This window comes from Cebus imitator, unplaced genomic scaffold (assembly GCF_001604975.1).
Source record: "Cebus imitator isolate Cc_AM_T3 unplaced genomic scaffold, Cebus_imitator-1.0 Scaffold51, whole genome shotgun sequence".
NCBI classification, from domain to species: domain Eukaryota; kingdom Metazoa; phylum Chordata; class Mammalia; order Primates; family Cebidae; genus Cebus; species Cebus imitator.
Window position 1 is genome coordinate 1358135 of NW_016107366.1, and position 23114 is coordinate 1381248.

The window sequence follows — 23114 nt, forward strand, 5'->3', positions numbered from 1 at the left end:
ACTGCAACCACAAGTCTATGTACAGAAATTGATCAAGGTGTTCTAGCTCGCCGCATATAACCTCATGCCTTACTTTGGAGACAAGAGACCTGTCGAGGGTCCCTTCTGGGGGCCAAGCTACCCCAAATGCTAGCCAATCTACCTCACATAAAGTCCTAAATTTCTCTGGTGTCATAGCTACTGTAGTATTTCCACTAAATCCCTTCTTTAAATTTTTCAGCATGGTCTCTAAAGGAGTGTTTTTTCTATGAGTGTGACCCATGCCAATGCGCCAAAAACACAGTTCCCACTGTTAAGAGCATGTTTCTCCACCCACTGCAGTTCCCGCCCAATGAGACGCAGTACACACACTCCGATTTACATTCACGTCAAACCTTTTGCAACGCCTAGATGGCAAAAGCTCCTCCACTCAGCTTTATGTGGCCATCTCTAATTCCAACTAGCCCTACAAATTGCTCGAAGTATGAGGCCCCTTCTAATGGGCCTGATATTTCCACATTTCACAGCTTACACTCTAGATATTACACGTGAAAGGATCTTAGGTTTACAGCCTTAGAATTGCAAGTGAAAGGGTCTTGGGTTTACAGCTTTAAAATCACATATGAAAAGGTCTTAGGTTTACAGTTTTAGGAATTACATGTGAAAGGGTCTTGGGTTTACAGCTCCTCCAGATGGAGGAGCGGGATGGGGATTTGATCTTCTTTAAGTAAAAACAATGTCTTTTGGAGAGATTCCCCCATGCCACGCCTGCTATCTTATAAGAAGGTGATTGAAGAGGCGCCGCCAGTTGGCCAGCCTGTTCTTCTACTGAAATTCAGTGTGGAGGTCAAGGGGGAGGTGATTCCAGATGCCTGGGTCTCCTTCCTCAGTACCTGCTTGATACTGGAGAGGTAAGTTTCTGGTCACTTTCCCAGATGTGACTGAGGTGAGAAGTCTTTCAGTTTATCTAGTTGGGATGTAGTGAGCATAGCTAAGGCCACAGGACACCAGCTCTCCAGACCTACAGGCCATGGTGCAGAGATAACACTGTGCATATTGGCATCCATGCCTCTGATGGTTAAATAGCAGTTTTGTGCAAAACTTAGTGAGAGCTGGTGTTTGGAGTAGAGTTGGGTAACTGCAGGACCTATTTTCATTTTCATTTTATTGTGCTGCCTCTCAGCCAGCACAGCATCTTCTTTAGCCTCCCTATGTCTTAATAGGTTTCAGAAAGAGGTGTGGGAGCAAAAGCATCATGTTCCATATAGACTGGTGTGAGATACTCATTCTCAGGGCACTGTGTGAGTGATGAGCTGCTGTTACTCTGTGAAGGGGAAATGCACTTAATGCTTCTGAGCCACTTGAAAGGGGTAAGTGCTCTAGAGGCAATTGGATTCAAATGTGGAGCAGGCTGAGCAAGAACAGAATGTCTCCTTTGCCTGAGCCTGAGTGCTATTTAATCGCATCTTCCCTGCCTTGGGCTGAGTCAGAGAATCATTAGACTATTTCCTACTTCCATGGTGAGGGAGGCCTCTTCCTTTTGTCTCTCCTCCCCTTAAGAAGCAGGGGAGGATTTTTCCAGGTTTCTTGTTTTGAACCTTATTGACTTTAAGGGTGGCTGGGTTTTAAAGCCTCTGCCTACATGGAGGGAACGCTTCAAAAGTTTAGGACTATTCCCTGATCCCCTGGGAGGCAGGTTACTGAGGAAGTCCCTTTAAAAACCAAGGATTTTATACTGAGTAAAGCATAAACAGTGATTTGTATGGATTCAAACTGACTAATAATAATAGCTCATGCCATTCACGTGTGGGCCTCTCCTCTAAAGGAGAGTTTTATAGATCTAACTGTGGTTTCAGGCCTTTTCTTCCTGGCCTTCTCCTTGGAATCCGTATTTCTACTAATTGGACTTTTTCTCTTTGTCTGGCTCTCAGAGGATGATAGGAGGCCCTGTAAAGTGACTCAGTGAGTTTTTATTTGTGGGCAAATAGATGCTTCCGTAGTCTGAAATTGAAAGTTTGTCTTAGATGCTCCAACTGTTCATAAGCTCCCAGTTCTTAGAGGACAAGACCCTTGTTAACATGGCAGTGGCATTCATGAGGAATCTAGTTGGGAACATCCAGTGTGTGTGTACGCTTGGAAAGGAGGGAGCTGTGGCTAGGGAGAAAGACATGGGCATGCCTTGCAGGGACTTTTGTATCAAGCTGAGGACCTTTAATTTAAGTTCTAGGGGACCAGGCAAGGGGAGATAGAGATGCATTACTCTGATGGGGTGGATGAATTGAAGAGGGACGAGGGAAGAATGAAGGCAGACCAGGGAGGAGGTTATCCAAGTGGCTAAGGCATAAAGCAAGAAGTGAGGCCTGGTGACTACTTTGTTGTGGAGCAGTGAAAGAAAGGGGCATCGAAGCGAGTCTTGCTTTCTGGTGGGGTGGATGGTAAGGATGTCCAGTAGGTCAGAGCCTACTGGGGTCTGCAGTGGAGAAGGGTGGTTGGGCTGGAGGTAGATGACGGAGTCGTCAGCCTGTGGGTGAAAGAAAAGGGAACCTCCTTCAACTGCTTTCTTTCTCTTTNTAAGAATCTTGCTCTGTTGCCCAGGCTGAAATGCAGGGGTGTGATCTTGGCTTACCACAGCCTCTGCCTCCCGGGTTCAAGCGATTCTTCTGTCTCAGCCTCCAGAGTAAGCTGGGATTATAGGCGCATGTCACTGTACCCAGCTAATTTTTGTATTTTTAGTGGAGACGTGGTTTCTCCATGTTGGCCGGGCTGGTCTTGAACTCCTGACCTCAGGTGATCTGCCCTCCTTGGGCTCCCAAAGTGCTGGGATTACAGGCATGAGTTACCACTCCGGGCCTTTCTTTCCTCTCTTAAAGAGTATTTATTTAATTCCACAAACATGAGCATGTCACCTCCTAGAGCCTGGCATCTCCTACACGAGGTGGTGGCTGGGGCTTCTGCTTCTGCTGGGGTAGCTCTGCTGTCTCTGGAACTGTCTACACCTGTTGTCTCACCCCATCTGTCCCAGGGCACCTCTTGCGGGCAAGTCATGGAGCTCTCTGACACTGATTTGCTCTGTTTTCTGAGCTGCTTTTAGCCCCTCATCCTAGGGCTGTTTCCTCTCTGCCTCCGCTCCCAAGGGCGGTCTTAGGTCTCCTGCCCCTCGCAAGCACCCCAGAGGGGCCATGTGCTCGGCAATCCCAACGGGCACGTTTTTCTCGTCTTGTTGTTCCTTTTGGCCATGTTGTTCAGAAGCCATATTGGGAAGGGCTGACTTTAACCCAAAGGCTGCTTCTCTTCACTCTGCTTTTGCTTGTTCCGAATAAATCGGCTTCAGAATCACTAACCCTGGCCTCTGCGAAATTTAATGAGGTATAATTTTATATCTGTCATGTCAATAAAAATACATACCTTCCTGTTGATGGTATAAATTGCTATTGTCCATTGGAAAGCAAGTTGGAATGAAAATTTCAAGAACCATTTAAAAATGTGCGATCCTGTGTACCTCCATTCCACCCACCCCCAGGGATGCTGACTACTGAAATAATTTTAAAGAAGTCACCAGATGAGCGAAAATGTTACTGCTATATTAATTGTTATTGTGAGAAACTGGAAATAGACTAGATGTTCAGCACTATAGGAATAATTAATGAAATTACATATACTCTATAAAATCATTATGCTCCCATTAAAATAATAAATACCAAGCCACAAGGGGGAAATAGCGTATAATGTTAGTGAGAATAAGACTGATTTTTTTAAAAAAGCGGCAGTTTTCAAACCCTTGGAGACTCCAGTTGGGTAGAGCCAGGGTTTCATCTTCTCTCTCGCGGCTATGACAGGAGTTGCAAACGTGTCTCCTTTTTGCTGAGTTTGCAGCTGCCACTTTTCTGGCAGCACATCTGTGCAGGCCTCCGCCTCGGCCCCTCTGGATCTGCTGATTGAGCTGCAGATTGATCTGTCCTTCCCTTTCACGTTGACCCGTGTGAGGAACTAACCAGCAAGGGAACGAGAAATGGAAACAGGCCTCCTTTGCACCATGACCTCTACGTCCTGCAATTGGAAAAGATTGTACTTTGGTTGGTTTAACTAGCAGTATTGTTTTCCCCCACTAAGCAATAAGAAAGAATTCAGTCTAGGATTAGGGTTTTTATGTGAGATCAACAGACTACATCTCAAAAGAGGAAGGTGATAGAATGCAGTGGGGAGGTACACTAGAAACAGAGGGACTCTGCTTTCATTCTGGCTTTGCTACTTAATAGCTGTGTGACCTAATCTTAGCAACTTAACCTCTCTGAACTTCAATTTTGTCATCTGTAAAATGGGGAATATTAAAAGGTTACTCATCAGGCTGGTGGCTTGTGTTTCTAATCCCAGCAGTTTGGGAGGCTGAGGTGGGAGGATCACTTGACCCCAGGTATTCAAGACCAGCCCAGGCAACAGGGCGAGACCATGTCTCTGAAAAATTTAAAAATTAGCCAGGTATGGTGGTGCACACCTGTAGTCTTAGCTACTTGGTAGGCTGAGATGAGAGGATCACTTGCGGTTGGGAGGTCGAGGCTGCAGTGAGCTGTGATTCCACCACTGCACTCCAGCCTGGGCAACAGAGCGAGATGCTGTCTCAAAACAACGACAACATAAGGCAAAAAAATAAAAGTGCCCTCTTCATGGACTTGTGTGAGGTAAATTGTATGTGTTTCTCAACATAGGAACTAAATAGAGGACATATTATTGTGGTTGTTACTGTGGTTAATACCGTTAAATGAGATGTGTGGTACAGTGAAAGGCAGGTGGACTCTGAATTCAGATTGGTCTGACTTTGAGTCCCAGCTCCACATCTGGTAATAGTATGACCAAGCCCTGGTTAAAATCATATTCTTATTTCTTCAGCCTCAGTCTTCTCACATATAAAATAGGGACACTGTCATCAACCTCACAGTTGTCTGTGAGGATAAAACAATGGTTTTGTAAATTACATAATGCACATCAAGATTTAGCTGGTGTTTACTACTTAATACTTTCTCTTTGGAATGGCAGATGCTGTTGGACAGCAGGGGCAATGACCACTTTTGGGAACAGCAGTTGGATGGCTTAGACTGGACAGCCCAAGACATTGTGGCGTTTTTGGCCAAGCACCCAGAGGATGTACAGTCCAGTAATGGTTCTGTGTACACCTGGCGAGAAGCTTTCAATGAGACTAACCAGGCAATCCGGACCATATCTCGCTTCATGGAGGTAAGACCTTGTTGCTTGGATCATTTAGAAAAAACTTATGGCTTCTTTCTCTAAGACGTTACAATAAAGTTCAGGCAGGAGGCAAGTTTAGAAATAATGTATAGTCTCATTTCCAAAAGTATCCCCCAAGCCTAACAAAGGATTTGGTAACAAAGGGCACTCAATAAACATTAGTTGAATGGTTGAATGAGTAAATAAACTCTAGCTTTAGTAAATTAACTCTAGCTGTATTCTATATGCTCAAGAGAATATTTCTACCCATTTTCTTCAAGGTTTTCCTATCTCAGTGACTAATGGCAGCAAAGCATTCCCTTAAAAAGGCATTACTTGTGAAACTTATCTGAAATCTAATTCAGGACCAATTACATTTTTAAAATTTAATATTAAAAATATATCAGGAATGAGTAAAAGGTTCTTTGGTCTGTTTGATTGGTTGGTTAGTTGCTGTGACCCAGAATTACTAGGAAAACAGAAAAGTACGATAAGATCATTGTTCGTTTAACCTCTTTTCTGCCACAAAATCAACAAATAACATATCCCTAAATTACTCTCAGAATTTCTCTTAAATTACAGTGAAAAACCCAAATCCTCCCTTCTTGGTTGAAGATTGGAAAACGGCATTAGAGAGGATTAGAGAGTGAGGATGAGCAATTGTGCAGAGCGAGGATGAGCAATCATGTAGTAGCACTTGCCTCCGAGGCTAGGATTTGTCTCAGTCACTGCTTATTGTCCTGGCTGCCAAGTGTTCTCACATAGGCTGTTCTATCAGTGTGTCAACCTGAACAAGCTGGAACCCATAGCAACAGAGGTCCGGCTCATCAACAAGTCCATGGAGCTGCTGGATGAGAGGAAGTTCTGGGCTGGCATTGTGTTCACTGGAATTACTCCAGGCAGCATTGATCTGCCCCATCATGTCAAGTACAAGATCCGAATGGACATTGACAACGTGGAGAGGACAAATAAGATCAAGGATGGGTAAGTGGAATCCTATCACACCAGCCTGGTCTTGGGGAGGTCAAGAGTGCCCATTAGGACAAGAGGTACTTTATTTTAACTAAGAATTTCGTAGAAATTTCAACAACAACAACAAAACTCAACTTGGTGGCATGGTTTGGTGAAACTGGCACATGCCTTGCTAGAAGGTTTTTCAAAGGTCGTAAAATATCAGTGTCTTTTGATTTAGCATTTCCACTCAAGGGAATTAATTCCAGGGAATTAAATCAACAAGGAAAAAGAAAGAAAAAAATAGACTTTTGGTTCTCTGTGCTGGTGTTAATCATTTCTGTGTAAAAGGGCAAAAGACCAGTAAAAAGGGAATGGTTAGGTAAATTTTGGTATGACAAAATTGATGCAACGTTTGGCAGCCAGTGGAGGGGAAGAAAAGGAAATCAACAAGCAACGTGTTCATTCTGATTATATTTATTTAAGAATATGTGTACATATCAACTGAGACTAAAAGTAAAATACAAAAATAGCCGGGTGCGGTGGCTCATGCCTGTAATCCCAGTACTTTGGGGCGCTGAGGCGGGTGGATGGACCACTTGAGATCAGGAGTTCAAGGCTAGCCTGGCCAACGCGTTGAAACCCTGTCTCTACTAAAAACAAAAAAATTAGCTGGGCATGGTGGTGGGAGCCTGTAATCCCAGCTACTCAGGAGGCTGAGGCAGGAGAATCACTTGAACCCAGGAGGCGGAGGTTGCAGTGAGCCGAGATGGTGTCATTGCACTGCAGCCTGAGCAACAAGAGCGAAACTCCATCTGAAAAAAAAAAAAAAGAGAGAGAGAGAGACAAAAATAGAAACAGGGGCTTGGTAAGGGTAGCGGGGTTTTGGGTGATTGGATTATTTTTATTATATGGTTCTAAAGGAATGCTTGATTACCTGTGGTTTGGTTTTAGGTACTGGGACCCTGGTCCTCGAGCTGACCCCTTTGAGGATATGCGGTACATCTGGGGAGGCTTTGCCTACTTGCAGGATGTGGTGGAGCAAGGAATCATCAGGGTACTGACAGGCACTGAGAAGAAAACTGGTGTCTATGTGCAACAGATGCCCTATCCCTGTTACGTTGACGACATGTAAGTTACCTGTAAGCCACTGTATTTAACCCATTTATAACGTGCCAGATGGTCTGTGTTTGTGTGTGTCTGTGCGTGTGTGTGTGTGTGTGTGTGAATGATCTGGAAATAAGATGCCAGATGCAAGTTGTCAACAGTTTCAGCCACATGACAGACATACATACATGTGCACACACTAGTAAACCTCTTTCTTATCCATGGTTGTCACTTTTTAAAAATTTTTGGAGATGGAGTCTCTCTCTGTCACCCAGGCTGGAGTACAGCAGTGCGATCTCAGCTCACTGCAACCTCTGCCTCCCGGGTTCAAGCAATTCTCCTGCGTCAGCCTCCAAAGTAGCTGGGACTAGGTGCATGCTACCATGCCCGGCTAAGTTTTTGTATTTTAGTAGAGACGGGGTTTCACCTTGTTGCCCATGCTGGTCTCGAACTCCTGAGCTCAGGCAATCCGCCCGCCTCAGCCTCCCAAAGTGCTGGGATTACAGGCATAAGCCTGTCACTTTAATTTTTTACACTCTACCCTTTTGGTCAAAATTTGCTCAATCTGCGAGTTTAACATATGTTGTGACAAACACATGCAAGCATGTACTCACATATAACCCCAGCCACAGAAACAGTATCTAAACTTGTAAAAGCACACTTTATCTAAATGTGTGCACTTCTCTAGGTGGTAAACCACATTTCAAAACAATCCGAATAAAACTGAACAAAGCCTCTTCATCTTAGACTTTTTAGAAAATCTTTCAGTGCTGAGTCACTCAGCTGCCAAGTTCTCATTGTGGGAACTATGCCTTTGGATATAATGATTTCTTCTAAGACAATGGGCAGAGGTGTAGTTATTGCAAACATCTAAAACATGTACTGTCTCTTCCAGATTCTGGAAATTCTCTTATTCTCTCTTGGTGGTGGTGGTGGCGGTGGTGTGTGTGAGTGTGTGCGTGTGTGGGTGTGTAGGGATCCGGATGCAGAAGGAGCAGGGTTCTTCTCCTTGTATTTGCTCTCTGTTTTGCATTGAATAGCCTGTCTCCTTGTATGGCTATCTATAGCTTTTCCAGGTCACCAGAAATTATCCTGTTTTTTACCTTCTAAACAATCAGCTGGAATTTTTCAAAGAAGGGCTTTTGCAAAGACCCCTAAGCCAAGGTTTACTCTAGAAAGGATGTCTTAAGATGGAAGCAGGGGAGTTCAGGGGCATTGAGAGCCGCTGCCTGTTGTCATGTAGTGAGTATGTGCCTGCATGCTAAAGCTTTGATCTGAACCTCAAGTTCAGGGTTCAAAATCTGTGTCCCTTTTACTTTGCAGATCTGCAGTTTTCTATTCTAGTTTGGAATCTGAAACATTCCTGCTAAGAACTGCCTGAAGTGTGTCTGTGCTGTGATTAGGGTTACGATAAGCAAGTCAATAGTGAGTGGCCGTGGAGATGTTGAGCTTTTGTGAGATAACGAGTTGGTTTTTTGGTTTTGGTTTTTAGTACTTTAAAATAATCTACCTTTAGTTTAAGTATGGCTCATAGTTACCTAACTAGGGTTACTGAAGCAAGCCCCCAAAGACATTTTGTTTGGCAATATTTTGTTAGCCTAGTTTTTGTCTCTGCATTGCATTGCTCATGAAGCATTGGGTCACACTTAGATTTCAGAGTCCGGAGGGCCTTTCCTTCTGTGGCTCAGATGTGGTGCTCTCTCTAGCATGCAGGCCCGGGGGCCTTAGCCCGTCACCTGTCTCACATGTGTCTTTCTTTCTCCCCATGTCCTTCCTCGGGGCCTCCAGCTTTCTGCGGGTGATGAGCCGCTCAATGCCCCTCTTCATGACGCTGGCCTGGATTTACTCAGTGGCTGTGATCATCAAGGGCATTGTGTACGAGAAGGAGGCGCGGCTGAAAGAGACCATGCGGATCATGGGCCTGGACAACGGCATCCTCTGGTTTAGCTGGTTCATCAGTAGCCTCATTCCTCTTCTTGTGAGCGCTGGCCTGCTGGTGGTCATCCTGAAGGTAAGGCAGCCTCACCCGCTCTTCCCTGCTGGGGAACTCCAAAATAGCTCGACACAGGGTAAGGGAGGAGAAGAAGAAAAACATCCAAGCCTCTGGTAGAGAATGGACCATACTTGTCATTTCCTGCAATTTAGTCAATTTATATTTGAAGAAAATGAGGCCCAGAGAGGGGCAGTGACTTGCCCAGGGTCAGCACAGCTGGTTAGCAGCTAAACAGGACTAGAGTGCAGGGTTCATGCTTTCCAGATAAGCACACACTCCACTGTGCCATGCTGTCTAGTTGGCAGTGGTTCATGGCAGCATCTGAGAACTATTTATTTTCTTAGATATATTGGGTGGTGATTCTTCCCAAGTTTCTAAGAACAATAGTCAGAAGGGTATATATTGTGGCAGGTTAGACTGTCTGGAAGCAGAGGCTGAAAGAGCGTTTGATATATGGGTATTTATGAGGGCCCAATACCTGTGGAAGGGATATGGAAGATGCAGGATTGGTCAGAGGGAGGAGTTGAACCTGATGCAGGGCCAACCCCGTGGGTCACTGTAGAATCTATGCTGCTTGTTGGAGTTGTTCTTCATCGAGCTGCAACGTCAGCCCTTTGTGCTTCCCCAAGGCCTCCCTCCTGACACCACCTACCCCAGCCCTCTCAATGAATCATTGGATGTGGGCTGCCCTGGGAAGGTCATGCCCCTGGGCCATGTTGCTCTCTGCTGCTGTGACAAACCCAGAGTTGCTGACACCTGGAGGCCATCTACTGACAGCAGGGCAACAAGCCTTCTCTGGATGGGAACTCTGGGCAGTGCAGTTTTGTGTCTGTACCATACATTAATATATTTATATCTTAATTTCCTTTCTCTGCAAGTGTTTCATATAAAGATGCATCAGGTAAAAATAAATGATTTTTGAAGCCGAGGGAGTGCAAAGAAATAAGAACTAACATTTAATACTAGCTACCATCTGTTACAAATAGTTCCTACTGATTGCCAAGCACTGTTTAAACGCATCACATGGGCTGTCTTACTCTATCCTCACTAATCCTTTTAACAGACAAGGAAATGAGGCTCAGGAAGGTCAAGGACTCTATTGAGGTTCCACAGTAGGATACAGTACTTGCTAAAAGCAACCCTTTCCTCATGCTCTGACATCTAATTGCAAGGGCAAGGTCAGTGGCAGGGATGTTGGTCCCATGGTCTGAGACCACTGCATGCTGGTGGGTCGTGCAGGCATGTATCCATCACCTGAGATAAGCTCAGAATATCCACAGGAGTTTGGATGATTCTGGGAATACAGAATCCATGGTGATCAAGGGGGAAAGTCAAGTTGCCTGGCCGTTTTTCTTGGAACATTATCTCCCACAGCTCTTCCTTGGTGCCACCAGTCATAGTCCTTATATAAGGAGAAACCAGTTAAACTACCTATTGGAGAAATAAAGAGCAAACTCACCCACTGAGATGGCATAGAAAGCCTGGCTTCTCTCCTCTTTATAACTCTGCCATTATTTTTCTGTGTAGTCTTGGGTAAGACTTGACTTATCTTCTTTTTTTTTTTTGAGATGAAGTTTTGCTCTTGTTGCCCAGGCTGGAGTGTAATGGCATGATCTCAGCTCACTGCAGCCTCCACTTCCTGGGTTCAAGCGATTCTCCTGCCTCAGCCTCCCAAGTAGCTGGGATTACAGGCATGCACCACCACTCCTGGCTAATTTTGTACTTTATAGTAGAGACAGGATTTCTCCATGTTAGGCTGGTCTGGTCTCGAACTCACAACCTCAAGTGATCCGCCCGCCTTGACCTCCCAAAGTGGTGGGATTACAGGGGTGAGCAACCGGTCCCGGCAGATCACTTATCTTTAGGATGATAATGATCAGTTTCCTCACCAGAAAGATGAACAGCATTACCTTTCTGCATTATCTCTAAGATGAGTAGGAATAAACCCTGCCTTTTTTCTGTAGATCATACAAGTGAGTGCTTGGGATTGTTGAGGCAGCACATTTAATATGTCTCTTCCTTCCCAGTTAGGAAACCTGCTGCCCTACAGTGACCCCAGCGTGGTGTTTGTCTTCCTGTCTGTGTTTGCCGTGGTGACCATCCTGCAGTGCTTCCTGATTAGCACACTCTTCTCCAGAGCCAACCTGGCGGCAGCCTGTGGGGGCATCATCTACTTCACGCTGTACCTCCCCTATGTCCTCTGCGTGGCATGGCAGGACTATGTGGGCTTCACACTCAAGATCTTCGCTGTGAGTGCCTCTAGCCCTTGTTCAGTGGCTCTGCAGCCACATTTGACCTCCCCTTTGGAGTCCCTGAATAAAAGCAGCAAGTAGAGAACAGAAGATGACAGTCTCTTTCCAATGGGACCTGAACTTTAGCTCTAGATTCTAAGCTCTTTAAGGGTTAAGGACAAGGATTGTGTTTTATTAAATTGTTTACCTTTAGTCTTCTCAATGAATCCTGGTTGAATTGAATTGAATGGAATTTTTCAGAGAGCCAGACTGCATCTTGAACCGGGCTGGGGATAAATGGCACTGAGGAATGGCTTCAGGCGACAGATGCCATCCCTGCCCTTTATCTCCCAGCTCCAGCTCTGTTGGCCATGTTAAGCTCGTGACAAAGTCAAGGCCACAAATAGAACTGAAAACTCTTGAGGTCAGAGATGGCTCCTCTTGTCTTCCTTGTGTCCAGTATGGTGTTTTTCTTGAGTAGTATTTTCTGAACTGAGCATGACTGAAGAGCGGGTGCCTCATCTTCCCACAAATTCATGACTTGGACACTTCCTTCCCTTGCACAGAGCAGGGGGAGATCTTAGATAATGTGTGAGCCCCTACAAGTGCAAGTTGTTAGATGTCCCCAGGTCACTTAGAAAGAAAGCTAAGAGTCACTCATAGGATGTTCCTAATGCCTCAGTCTGGGCTCCATAGGTATCAGCAGTCCCAGACGGGTTCCTCTGATCCCAAGCCATCCTTGGCTGAGCACGGTGCCTGAGAGGACTGTGGGTGTGCGCACGTGTGTGGGGGGAACAGGATTGCTGAGCCCTGGGACATCTTTGGAAACATAAAGTTTTAAAAGTTTTATACTTTATTGTTATATACATTTCCAAAATATTTGTTCTTATTGAATGGTTACAAATGGAATCATTTTGTATGTTACGTGGTAGCCCACCACTCCCCTAAGGGGACTCTGTAGGTAAATGCTACTTCTGTACCTTGTGATTGATCCATTTTGCAAATTCAAATTTCTCCAAGTGTAATTTACACTAGAAGAGATAGAAAGATGAGAGAGACCAGGAAATGGATAAGTGACTTTGCCTGTTTCTCACAGAGCCTGCTGTCTCCCGTGGCTTTTGGGTTTGGCTGTGAGTACTTTGCCCTTTTTGAGGAGCAGGGCATTGGAGTGCAGTGGGACAAGCTGTTTGAGAGTCCTGTGGAGGGAGATGGCTTCAATCTCACCACTTCGGTCTCCATGATGCTGTTTGACACCTTCCTCTATGGGGTGATGACTTGGTACATCGAGGCTGTCTTTCCAGGTACACCGCTTTGGGCATCTGTTAGGAAATTAGGACTTCTAGCTGATTTCCCAAGAGCTAGAATCTCTGCAGAGCATGGGGCTCCCTGGGAAGTGGCTTGGCCTTTAGATCGATGGCAAACAGATATCCAGGGACAGGCAGCTGATGCTGAAAGTACAATTGTCACTACTTGTATAGCACTTGCTTCTTGAAAACTATGTGCCAGGCAGCATGCAAACTGTTTTATACACATTCCTTCATTTAATTCTCACAGTGCTACTCTGAGGTGGTTATTGTAATAACCAGCATTTTTCAAATGACAGAACTGTGACTCATAGGTGTTAAGTAAACAGCTGTGGTCACACAACTGTTTAGTGTTGGTACATGGAGGTGAATCCAGTTTGGTCACACTGGGTCACTAAGCCCAGGAGAATCCTCCCAATGCTCACCCAATTCTGTATTTCTATGTCCCCGGAGGGGTACAACTAAAAGGTGTTCCGTTTCCTGAGTACAGGTTGTTAATAATTAAATATACTAGCTCTAAGGCCTGCCCATGATTTAATTTTAGCATTCAGTAAAAATTCCTGTTGAATTTTTCTTTAATACTTCTTTCTTAATACGTCTTCTTGACCAAGTTCTAGATGAACCTGACTTGGGACAAACTTTCATATGAGATCAAATTCTGAGAGAGCAAGATTTAACCCTTTTTGAGTCACCTTCTGATCCTCCCCTAAGGAGGTATACACGAAATATTTATTACTTCTACCTGAACTTCATTCATTGAATATGCGATTTTGCAGCATACAGATGCTGGATTCAGATTCTTGAGGCCTTAATTTACTGGCTGAAGGACCTTGGACAGGCTCCTTATCCCTCAGTTTCCTCGTTTCTAAAATGGGGGTGACACCTGCCTCCTGGGTTGTTGGAGGGACTTATAGAGGTGCAGAATGTACACAGCAGCTTTCAGCAAATGTTAGCCGCCTCTTTCCCCACATCCATTCCACTCTGTTCCTTCCCCAAAACACGTGTCAGGGAGGAAATGGACCTGGTTGGGAAACTCTCAGAATACAGGGATGGCGCTGAGCTTGGCTCATACCTGTGCTTTGCTTTTAGGCCAGTATGGAATTCCCAGGCCCTGGTATTTTCCTTGCACCAAGTCCTACTGGTTTGGCGAAGAAAGTGATGAGAAGAGCCATCCTGGTTCCAGCCCGAAGAGAATGTCAGAAAGTAAGTGCTGCTGACCGCCTGTTCTTTCTTTAACCTAGTGCTGCTGCCCCTGCTGGCTGTTGGGGCAAGCAACGTCTCCCGCCTTTCTAAAAGACCCTGAAACCACTGTAGGGGCAGAGAAAACACACGCACTCTCCCTTGCCAAATCCTCCCATGCCATTTGTGTCCAGTGCTGTTGACCTATTGGGAGTTCAGGGATCCCTTCCCAAACACACATTTCATGCTCTCCTAACAAGCTAGAAGAAAGAGGTAAAGACAAGTGTGATTGTGGAACCGTAGCCTCACTGCGTGCCTCGTCACGGTGACCTGTATGTGAGCCTGTGTGGGCTGAGACAAGTGGGTACCGCAGAGCTCAGCGTATACTTTGTAATGTAATCACCCCTCATTACCCAGACCCCTAATCTTCTCTTGGTGCTTGGCTGCAGGCAGAGACATCGACAGCTCATCAAAGACTCTGTCATCCGGGTTCTTTGTGCTTCAAGTGGCTTCCTAAGTATTTAATAGGTCCCTTTTCTGCCAGTCTTTTCTGTGCCCATCCCCTGATTGCCTGTGGTAAAAGTATGATGCTCCCTAGTGTATCTTCTTCTCCTACCTCCTCTCTATACCTAGCTCCTGTTTCAGTCACCTTAGATATGCTCACAGTTGCTAGAATATGTCCTGTTCTTCCACACAGGCCTTTGTGTGTACTGTTTGCTTTGTATGTTCTGTTTGTTCTCACAGGAGAACTTTCTCTCTAACTTGCCTGTCTTCTCACCTCCTCCTTTCTCTTCAAGATCTAGTTGAGGATCCCCTCCCCTGAGCAGCCCTCCTCGGTTCTCAGGTGGTCAGTCACTCTCTGCCCTGAACTTTTGTGGCACGTGAAAGAAAATCATTTTATTTTAAAACAATCGTAGAACCATAAGAAGTAATAAAAATTACATGAGGGGATTTTCTTAAACCCTTCACCCAGTTTCCCCCAATGGTAGCACCATGTGTAGCTGCAGAATAATATCAAAACCATGAAACTGACATTGGTGTACAATTCACAAAGCTTCTTCACAGTTCACTAGCTTTATGTGCACTCATTTGTATGTGTGTATATTTAGTTTTGTGCAGTTTTATCATGTGTGAATTCATGTAATTACTAGCTCAATCAAGCTGCAGAAATGTCTCATTGTCACAAAGCTCCTTCAGGCTACCCCTTAATATCCACAGCCACCTCTCTTCTTCCCCAGTTCCTGACACCTGTCAACCACTAATGCATTCCTCATTTTTACAGTTTTATTATTTCCAGAACTTTACGTAAATGGAGCCATACAGCAGGAATCCTTGCGATCTTGGCTTTTTTCACCCAGCAGAATTCCCTTGAGATCTGTCCTAGCTGTGTGTGTCAACAGTTCATTCCTCTTCACTGCTGAGTAGTATTCTCTGGTAGGGATATATCACAGTTCCATGGCATTTTTAAATGTGTGTTGTTTTCGTTTGTTTTTTTGTTTTTGTTTTTGTTTTGAGATGGAGTCTCGCTCTGTTTCCTAGGCGGGAGTGCAGTGGTGCAATCTCGGCTCACTACAACCTCTGCCTCCTGGGCTCAAGTGATTCTCCTGCCTCAGCCCCGCAAGTAGCTGGGACTGCAGGCATGTGCCACCAAGCCTGGCTAATTTTTTTCTATTTTTAGTAGAGATGGGGTATCACCATATTAGCCAGGATGACCTACATCTCCTGACCTCGTGATCTGCCCACCTCTGCCTCCCAAAATGTTGGGATTACAGGCATGAGCCACCGTGCCTGACCAGATGTATTTATTTAAACAGCTTTCAGCAACCTGTTTTTAATTGTTTATCAACTCCTTTTCCCCAATAGACTGTGAATACTGGTTTATCATTGTATTCCCATCACCAATATCAGTGCCCAAATAAACGTTGATAGCCTCCTGCCTGCCTCTGAAACCAGCGTGGCCACGGAGAGAAGGCAGCTCTGAAAGTACAAGCACAGTGCCCTGTGTCCTTACACTCCACTCAGTGCTTTCTGTGGGTTTATTCCTGTCTTCTCCCCTGTCACAGTCTGCATGGAGGAGGAACCCACCCACCTGAAGCTGGGCGTGTCCATTCAGAACCTGGTAAAAGTCTACCGAGACGGCATGAAGGTGGCTGTGGATGGCCTGGCGCTGAATTTTTATGAGGGCCAGATCACCTCCTTCCTGGGTCACAATGGAGCGGGGAAGACCACCACCATGTAAGAAGAGGGTGTGGCTCCCGCAGAATCAGCCACAGGAGGGTTCTACAGTAGAGTTCGAAATTTACACCTTAGGAAACCATGCTGGTCCTTGGGACAAGGGCAGGAGCACATAAGGAGTTGCCGAGTGTGAAAATGTTTCGTAATCATGAGCGTCTTTCCACGAGCTAGTTTGCTAGATGTTATTTCTTCAGCCTAAAACAGGCTGGGGCCTCAGATGACCTTTCCCATGTAGTTCACAGAATTCTGCAGTGGTCTTGGAACCTGCAGCCATGAAAAGATAGATTACATATGTTGGAGGGAGTTGGTAATTCCCAGGAACTCTGTCTCCAAGAAGAAGCGAGAAGCAGCTGGGCAGCTGGCTTGATTGCCTTCCCTGGGACCTCTAGGACCTTACAGTGGGAAGTGTCAGGAGGGAGCAGGGCCGTAAAGCACGAGTGTTAGCCTCGATGACTTCCAGCATGATCCCTCAACCATTACAAAGGGTATATTTTGTGGTGGGGGGGGGTGCGGGGTGATATTCTTTTCCTGTTTTCTTTTAATCTTTTTTTAAAACATCAAATTAGTATATCATGAATATTATGAGCTTTTCAGAAGATGTTTAAAAGGCAGTCAGAAATCCTACTAACATAGAAATTATTTTTATCTCTGAATAATATGTTCTTGTTTGTACATTTTCCATGTATGTGATGTTAGGCATACAAAATCTGTGTTTTAAAGTATACTTTCATTACACATTGGAAACTTCATGTAAAAAATGCTTATACTAAAATTGGCATTCTGACACATAGGCTCACTACATAGGCTCACTTGTAGTTATTTGGTAAAGCAAAAGAATGCTTTGCTTTGTGTGGGTCTGGTAGGGTTCATTAGAAAGGAATGGGGGCAGTGGGAGGGTTGGTGTTCTCTCTGTTGTCTCTGCAGCCTCAGTGGTGCATCTAGAGTTAAGGGTAGGTCAGCATTGACTCCTATACCTCCAAATTTTTGTCCTCAGGTCAATCCTGACCGGGTTGTTCCCCCCGACCTCTGGCACTGCCTACATCCTGGGACAAGACATTCGCTCTGAGATGAGCACCATCCGGCAGAACCTGGGGGTCTGTCCCCAGCATAACGTGCTGTTTGACATGTGAGTACCAGCAGTGCGTTAAGAATAGGCCCTTTCTGGATGTGTGTGTCTTGCCATCAGGGGAGGAGTGGGGCTTAAGCATTTTACTCTTGAATGTGGCAGGCTCACCTCCCTCAACACCTTCGGACCTAGTTGTTCTTTGATTTTAGGAGAAATAGGAGGTGAATTGTTGAGTGAGAGAGGTGACATCAGCTCAGTCAGTGGATGGAGGCTTGGGAAACATTGTTTTCCATTGCTGTCAAACTGGAGGGCCCTTTGGCGCATGCTCTCCCCAGCCACGCTCCTTCCTGAGGCCTGGAGCAGACTTTCCAGACCTGGTAGTACTTCAGGGCCTTGGTATGATGGGCCGGTCTTTGCTACTCAAAACATTTGCTGCCACTCAGATTGTCCCATCAGCATGAAGGCCCCCAGGGAGCACGTGTGATGGAGCAAAGAAAGACCTAAGTTCTGCAACCTCAGGCAAGGCTTTTCCCTTATGTTTCCTCCTATCCAAAGCGAACAGCTGGGGCTCATGTGCTCCCTAGGGTCCTCCCTGCCTTCTGAGCCTGAGGTCCTTTGAGGTTCAGGAGGGCTGCTCCAGGTTAGAGCTGAGCTGACTTCTTGGTGGATGTGCTGTGGGAATAGCCCGTTTAAGGCACATCCTGGGGCCCTGAAATTGAAAGTTGTAACTGCCTCGTGCAGGGCGGCCAGGCCTGCTGGAAATAGGTTGGAAGTGATCTCACCTTTCACTTTGATTTCCTGAGCAGCTCACGTAGTTGCTGATTGTTGTTCTACCTTAAATTGTGAAGATTATTTTTCAAAAATTGATTTTAAAAAAGGAGAGAGAAATAAGCCCGTTCTCTTCTGTTCTGGGCCGGGAGACACTATTCTGGGGCGTCTGGTAGGGGCCAGAGCTGACCTGCCTCTCTGTCCCCAGGTTGACTGTCGAAGAACACATCTGGTTCTATGCCCGCCTGAAAGGGCTCTCAGAGAAGCACGTGAAGGCAGAGATGGAGCAGATGGCCCTGGATGTTGGTTTGCCATCAAGCAAGCTGAAAAGCAAGACAAGCCAGCTGTCAGGTGCGGCCCAGAGCTACCTTCCTTACTCCCCTCCCCTCCTCCTCCAGCTACACACACGCAGACGAAAATCAGCACTGCCGGTGGGTAACAGAAACTTCTCTCTGGCTGTGTTCCCAGGTCCTCTGCCTTCACTCACTGTCAGGCTGGTCCTAGAGTGTGTCTCGCTCTGGTTTTTGTAGGTGGAATGCAGAGAAAGCTGTCTGTGGCCTTGGCCTTTGTTGGGGGATCCAAGGTTGTCATTCTGGATGAACCCACAGCTGGTGTGGACCCTTACTCCCGCAGGGGAATATGGGAGCTGCTGCTGAAATACCGACAAGGTGACTGATGTGTATTTATACAGAGTAAATGGACGGGGGAGGGGAGGAGCTTTTGAGAAGTAGGCTGGATCCCATGGCTACTTGTCTGTTTACCAAGGGATACTCTAATGTTATCACAGAAGAGATAAAGGACGTTTAGACTGAGATTCCTGAGAGGAGATGCTGTGTCTTTATTCATCTTTTTGTCTCCAGCATGGTACACTATATTTATGTTAGTTGGAAGAGTGGATGCGTAAATGAATGGGATGGGAGAGGGGCAGGAAGACCATTGGGCTCTCTGGTTAGAGATCTGGTGTGGTACAGTCTGAGGAGCACAGGCAGGCTTGGAGCCAACCCTGGTTGGGAAAGTCACAGCTTGCCTCACTTTCCTTGCCTATAATAATGGTGGTGCTTACCTCATAGAAGATTAAATTAAATGAGAATGTACACAAACCATCTAACACAATGCCTGGCTTATAGCAAGTTCTCAAATAAATGCTACCGTTCTTACTTCTGTGAGGATGTGTACCTGTATATCCAAAGCTTTGACATTTTAGGGGTCATAGCCATACAGGGTTAAAGGTGGCTTCTGGGTCTCTCTGCCCTGCTTGTCCCTGCTGATATCTCTGTAGTCCCTGCCACTGTGACCAGTGAGACCTGAGAGGCCTCACCTGTCCCACTTCCTTGTGTTCGTACCTGGCAGGCCGCACCATTATTCTCTCCACACACCACATGGATGAAGCGGACATCCTGGGGGACAGGATTGCCATCATCTCCCATGGGAAGCTATGCTGTGTGGGCTCCTCCCTGTTTCTGAAGAACCAGCTGGGAACAGGCTACTACCTGACCCTGGTCAAGAAAGACGTGGAATCCTCCCTCAGTTCCTGCAGAAACAGTAGTAGCACGGTTTCATACCTGAAAAAGGTGAGCTGCAGTCTTGGTGCTGGGTCTGGGCGGTCAGGCCTTGCTGGCTGTGGATGGCTTCCCCACCTCTACCACTTTTGCTGTGTTGAAGCCACTGTGTCCCTGCTCGGCTGCCTCTTTGGAATCATATCATACCTCAGGCATGGCGAGCTAAGGAGACCTCTGTTCCCATTGTGCTGGTTCTGTTGAATCCCATTTTCCTTTTCCTGTGAGGCTCAGTGAGTGATGAAGAAGGTCCTTAGAGGACATTATTGTGTCAAAGAAAAGAGACTTGTCAAGAGGTAAGAGCCTAGGCTGCAAATGACCTGCTGTTCCTGCTCATTACCTTTCAATCTCATTGACTTTGACTTTTAAACTACAAAACAGCCAAATTTATTAGGCACTGATTTCATGCCCAAGAGATTCTGGGCATAAAAGAAAATAATGATAATAGTTATTTTTATATAGCATTGTTACCATTTATAACCTTTATTTTAAAACCTCTATCATCTCAATTAAAGTACAGAGAAACCCTGGGAAGAAGGTAACTCTATTTATTATCCCAGATGAAGGAAGTGAGGCTTGTAGGGATTTGGTAGCTTCTTCAAGGTCACCCAGCAGGTAAATAACAGAGGTGGGACCAGACCCAGTAACTAGGTATGTTTTCCTCTGTACCGCAGCACATGCCTGAGATTTATTTGTGTGTTGAAGCCAGTGGTACCTAATGCATTTACATCCCAACCTTAAACTCCTATCCACTTACTTACCTTTTAATGAGCCTCTTGACTCAAGCTCAGTGTGCAGACCAGCAGCATCAGGATCACTTGGGAGCTTGTTAGAAATGCAGCATCTTGAGCCTAGCTCAGACCTACTGAATCAGAATCTGTGCATTTGAGCAAGGTCTTCGAATGGTTGAACACACATTAAAGCTTGCGAAGCACTGAACTAGACAAGTAGCAAGGTGAAGGCCTTGCCTGAGTGAGTTGGTAAAGGCCTCGTGGCAGCATTCATTGGCAGCGCATAGTTCTTTTGGCCACTCTGCTTCCCGACCTCTCACCTCCAGGAAGTGAGGCTGTTCACACGGCACACACATGCCAGGCAGTGTCCTCTGAAGCCACGGCTGCCAGTTGCATGTGTCCCAGGGAAAGCTTTTTGCTTTAGTTTTCGCGCAACAGAGCTTCTTGGAAGCCCACCCTGGCGAAGGTGCTAGTGGCTCTGCCTTGCTCGGTCCCTGACCCGTTCTCACCTCCTTTTTGCCATCAGGAGGACAGTGTTTCTCAGAGCAGTTCTGATGCTGGCCTGGGCAGTGACCATGAGAGTGACACGCTGACCATCGGTAAGGACTCTGGGGTTTCTTATTCAGGTGGTGCCTGAGCTTCCCCCACCTGGGCAGAGTGGAGGCAGAGGAGGAGAGGTGCAGAGGCTGGTGGCGCTGACTCAAGGTTTGCTGCTGGGCTGGGGCTGGGTGGCTGTGGGGGTGGGTGCAGCTTGGCGGCAGGGTGGCCTAATGCTTGCTGGGGTGCCTGGGGCTTGGTCTGGGAGCTGGCAGGGCAGTGTCCCAGAGAGCTGAGATGATTGGGGTGTGGAGAATCCCTTAGGGGAGTGAACACTGAACACCAGGCATAAGGAGCTCAGGGCCAAGCCAGTGGGGTGGGATTTGAGCCTAGCGGATAAGAAGAGTGAGAACCCAGGAGATCAGAAACAGCCTTCCAGGTTTTTCTTGGGTAGTGTGTGTGTGTAGGAAGGCAGTGTCACCAGTAGCATTTGTAGTATAGAAGTCTTGACCCTTGCTATCTCTGCCCAGTCCTAATGGCTGGCCTTTCCCAGGAAGACTTCTGCTTCCATGAACTGTTAGATTAACCCTCTATTGAGGTAAATGAGGGAGCCTCCTTTACAAGTGTAGGGAAGGGTGAAGAATCTTTTAAGATTCCTTTGCTTGAGTTTTCTATTGAGGAATTACAGAGCGTAGGTAATAGACACCAGACTTTGAGCCTCAGTTATCCATTCACCCATCCTCCCATCCTTCTATCCATCCATCTATTCGTCCGTCCGTCCGTCCGTCCATCTGTCCGTCCATCCATCCATCCGTCCATCCATCCGTCCATCTATCCGTCTGTCCATCCATCCGCCCATCTATCTGTCCATCCATCCATCCATCCATCTATCCATCTATCCATCCATTTATTCATCCATCCATCCATCCATCCTACACTGAATACCTACAATGTGCCTGGCTTTGGTGATACAAAGGTGAATGAGACATAGTCCTTTTCCTTTGCCCCCAACCCTCAGACCAGAGATGAACATGTGGAATGACTAAAACACCTCAATCAGGTGTGGTGTATGAGCAGTAGACATCTGAGGAGAGGGTGGGGGATGGCCAGCCCTCCCTCTGGAGCCCCTCCGAGTTGACTGAGCCATCTTTGCACTCTGGTCCCTGCAGATGTCTCTGCTATCTCCAACCTCATCAGGAAGCATGTGTCTGAAGCCCGGCTGGTGGAAGACATAGGGCATGAGCTGACCTATGTGCTGCCGTATGAAGCTGCTAAGGAGGGGGCCTTTGTGGAACTCTTTCATGAGATTGATGACCGGCTCTCAGACCTGGGCATTTCTAGTTATGGCATCTCAGAGACGACCCTGGAAGAAGTAAGTTAAGTGGCTGAGTGTCGGAATATATAGCTAGGCCAAATGTTCTAAAGCCGGACAAGCAGCCTGCATTGGAGCGGGATTATCATGGAGTTAGTCATTGAGTTTTTAGGTCATTGACATCTGAGTAATGTTGGCCCCAGCTAGCCATTTAAGATGATAGTGGGAGACAGCAGGAAAGAAGTATTTTTTTCTTTACCACAGTACATGCCTGAGATTTATTTGTGTATTAAAACTGGTGGTACCTAATGCATTTCCATCACAACCTTAAATTCCTACCCACTTATTTACGTTTTAATGAGCCTCTTCACTCAAGTGCATTGTGAGGACCAGAGGCATCAGGATCACTTAGGAACTTGTTAGAAACACAGCAACTTGAGCCCAGCTCAGACCTACTGAGTCAGAATCAGAAGCAATTCCCTGGTGTGACTGTGTCACAGCCAGTTATCAACTAGATTCGCATACATAGGGAATGACCAACATTTATGGATGGATAGTCTACTTGTGTCAGTTGCTGAGCTTTTTTTTTTTTTTTCCATTTAATTTTCATAAAAAGATGGAAAAATGAACACTCAGGAATGCTGATGTGGGATTCAGAATCAGGGGTTTGGGGCTTCAAACCCCATGCTCTTTATCCATGTAATGCCTCCCCTTAGAGATACAACACCAGAGACCTTGAGGGCTGAAGGGGATATAAAAGCTGTCTGGCCCAGTGTCCCCAAGCTTGACAGTGCAGCACAATCACCTGGGGATATTACTAAAGATAAACATTCTGAGGCTTGCCTTCAGGGCCTGTGAATCAGAATTTCTGAAGGTAAGGCCTTGAAGTCTGTATTCTATTGCATGCTTCGGACGCAGTGGTCTGTAGACTAGAGTTTGGAAATG

General features: G+C 46.1%; 1 protein-coding gene across 2 annotated transcripts in view; it reads left to right on the forward strand.

Moving 5' to 3' along the window:
• The window catches only part of ABCA1 (ATP binding cassette subfamily A member 1), a 154841-nt gene that overhangs the window by 98525 nt on the left and 33202 nt on the right, over nucleotides 1-23114 (forward strand). Inside the window, exons 12-25 of one of the 2 annotated variants that reach the window (XM_017527761.2) lie at nucleotides 5011-5208; nucleotides 5978-6183; nucleotides 7105-7281; nucleotides 9046-9268; nucleotides 11278-11499; nucleotides 12578-12782; nucleotides 13875-13988; nucleotides 16028-16199; nucleotides 17194-17325; nucleotides 18242-18384; nucleotides 18564-18701; nucleotides 19384-19604; nucleotides 20847-20919; nucleotides 22027-22229. In XM_017527761.2, the coding sequence (XP_017383250.1) occupies nucleotides 5011-5208; nucleotides 5978-6183; nucleotides 7105-7281; nucleotides 9046-9268; nucleotides 11278-11499; nucleotides 12578-12782; nucleotides 13875-13988; nucleotides 16028-16199; nucleotides 17194-17325; nucleotides 18242-18384; nucleotides 18564-18701; nucleotides 19384-19604; nucleotides 20847-20919; nucleotides 22027-22229 (2427 nt within the window). Of the gene's footprint in view, nucleotides 1-5010; nucleotides 5209-5977; nucleotides 6184-7104; nucleotides 7282-9045; nucleotides 9269-11277; nucleotides 11500-12577; nucleotides 12783-13874; nucleotides 13989-16027; nucleotides 16200-17193; nucleotides 17326-18241; nucleotides 18385-18563; nucleotides 18702-19383; nucleotides 19605-20846; nucleotides 20920-20946; nucleotides 21026-22026; nucleotides 22230-23114 lie in introns of both variants that reach the window. The other variant, XM_017527759.2, reaches the window with a different exon arrangement.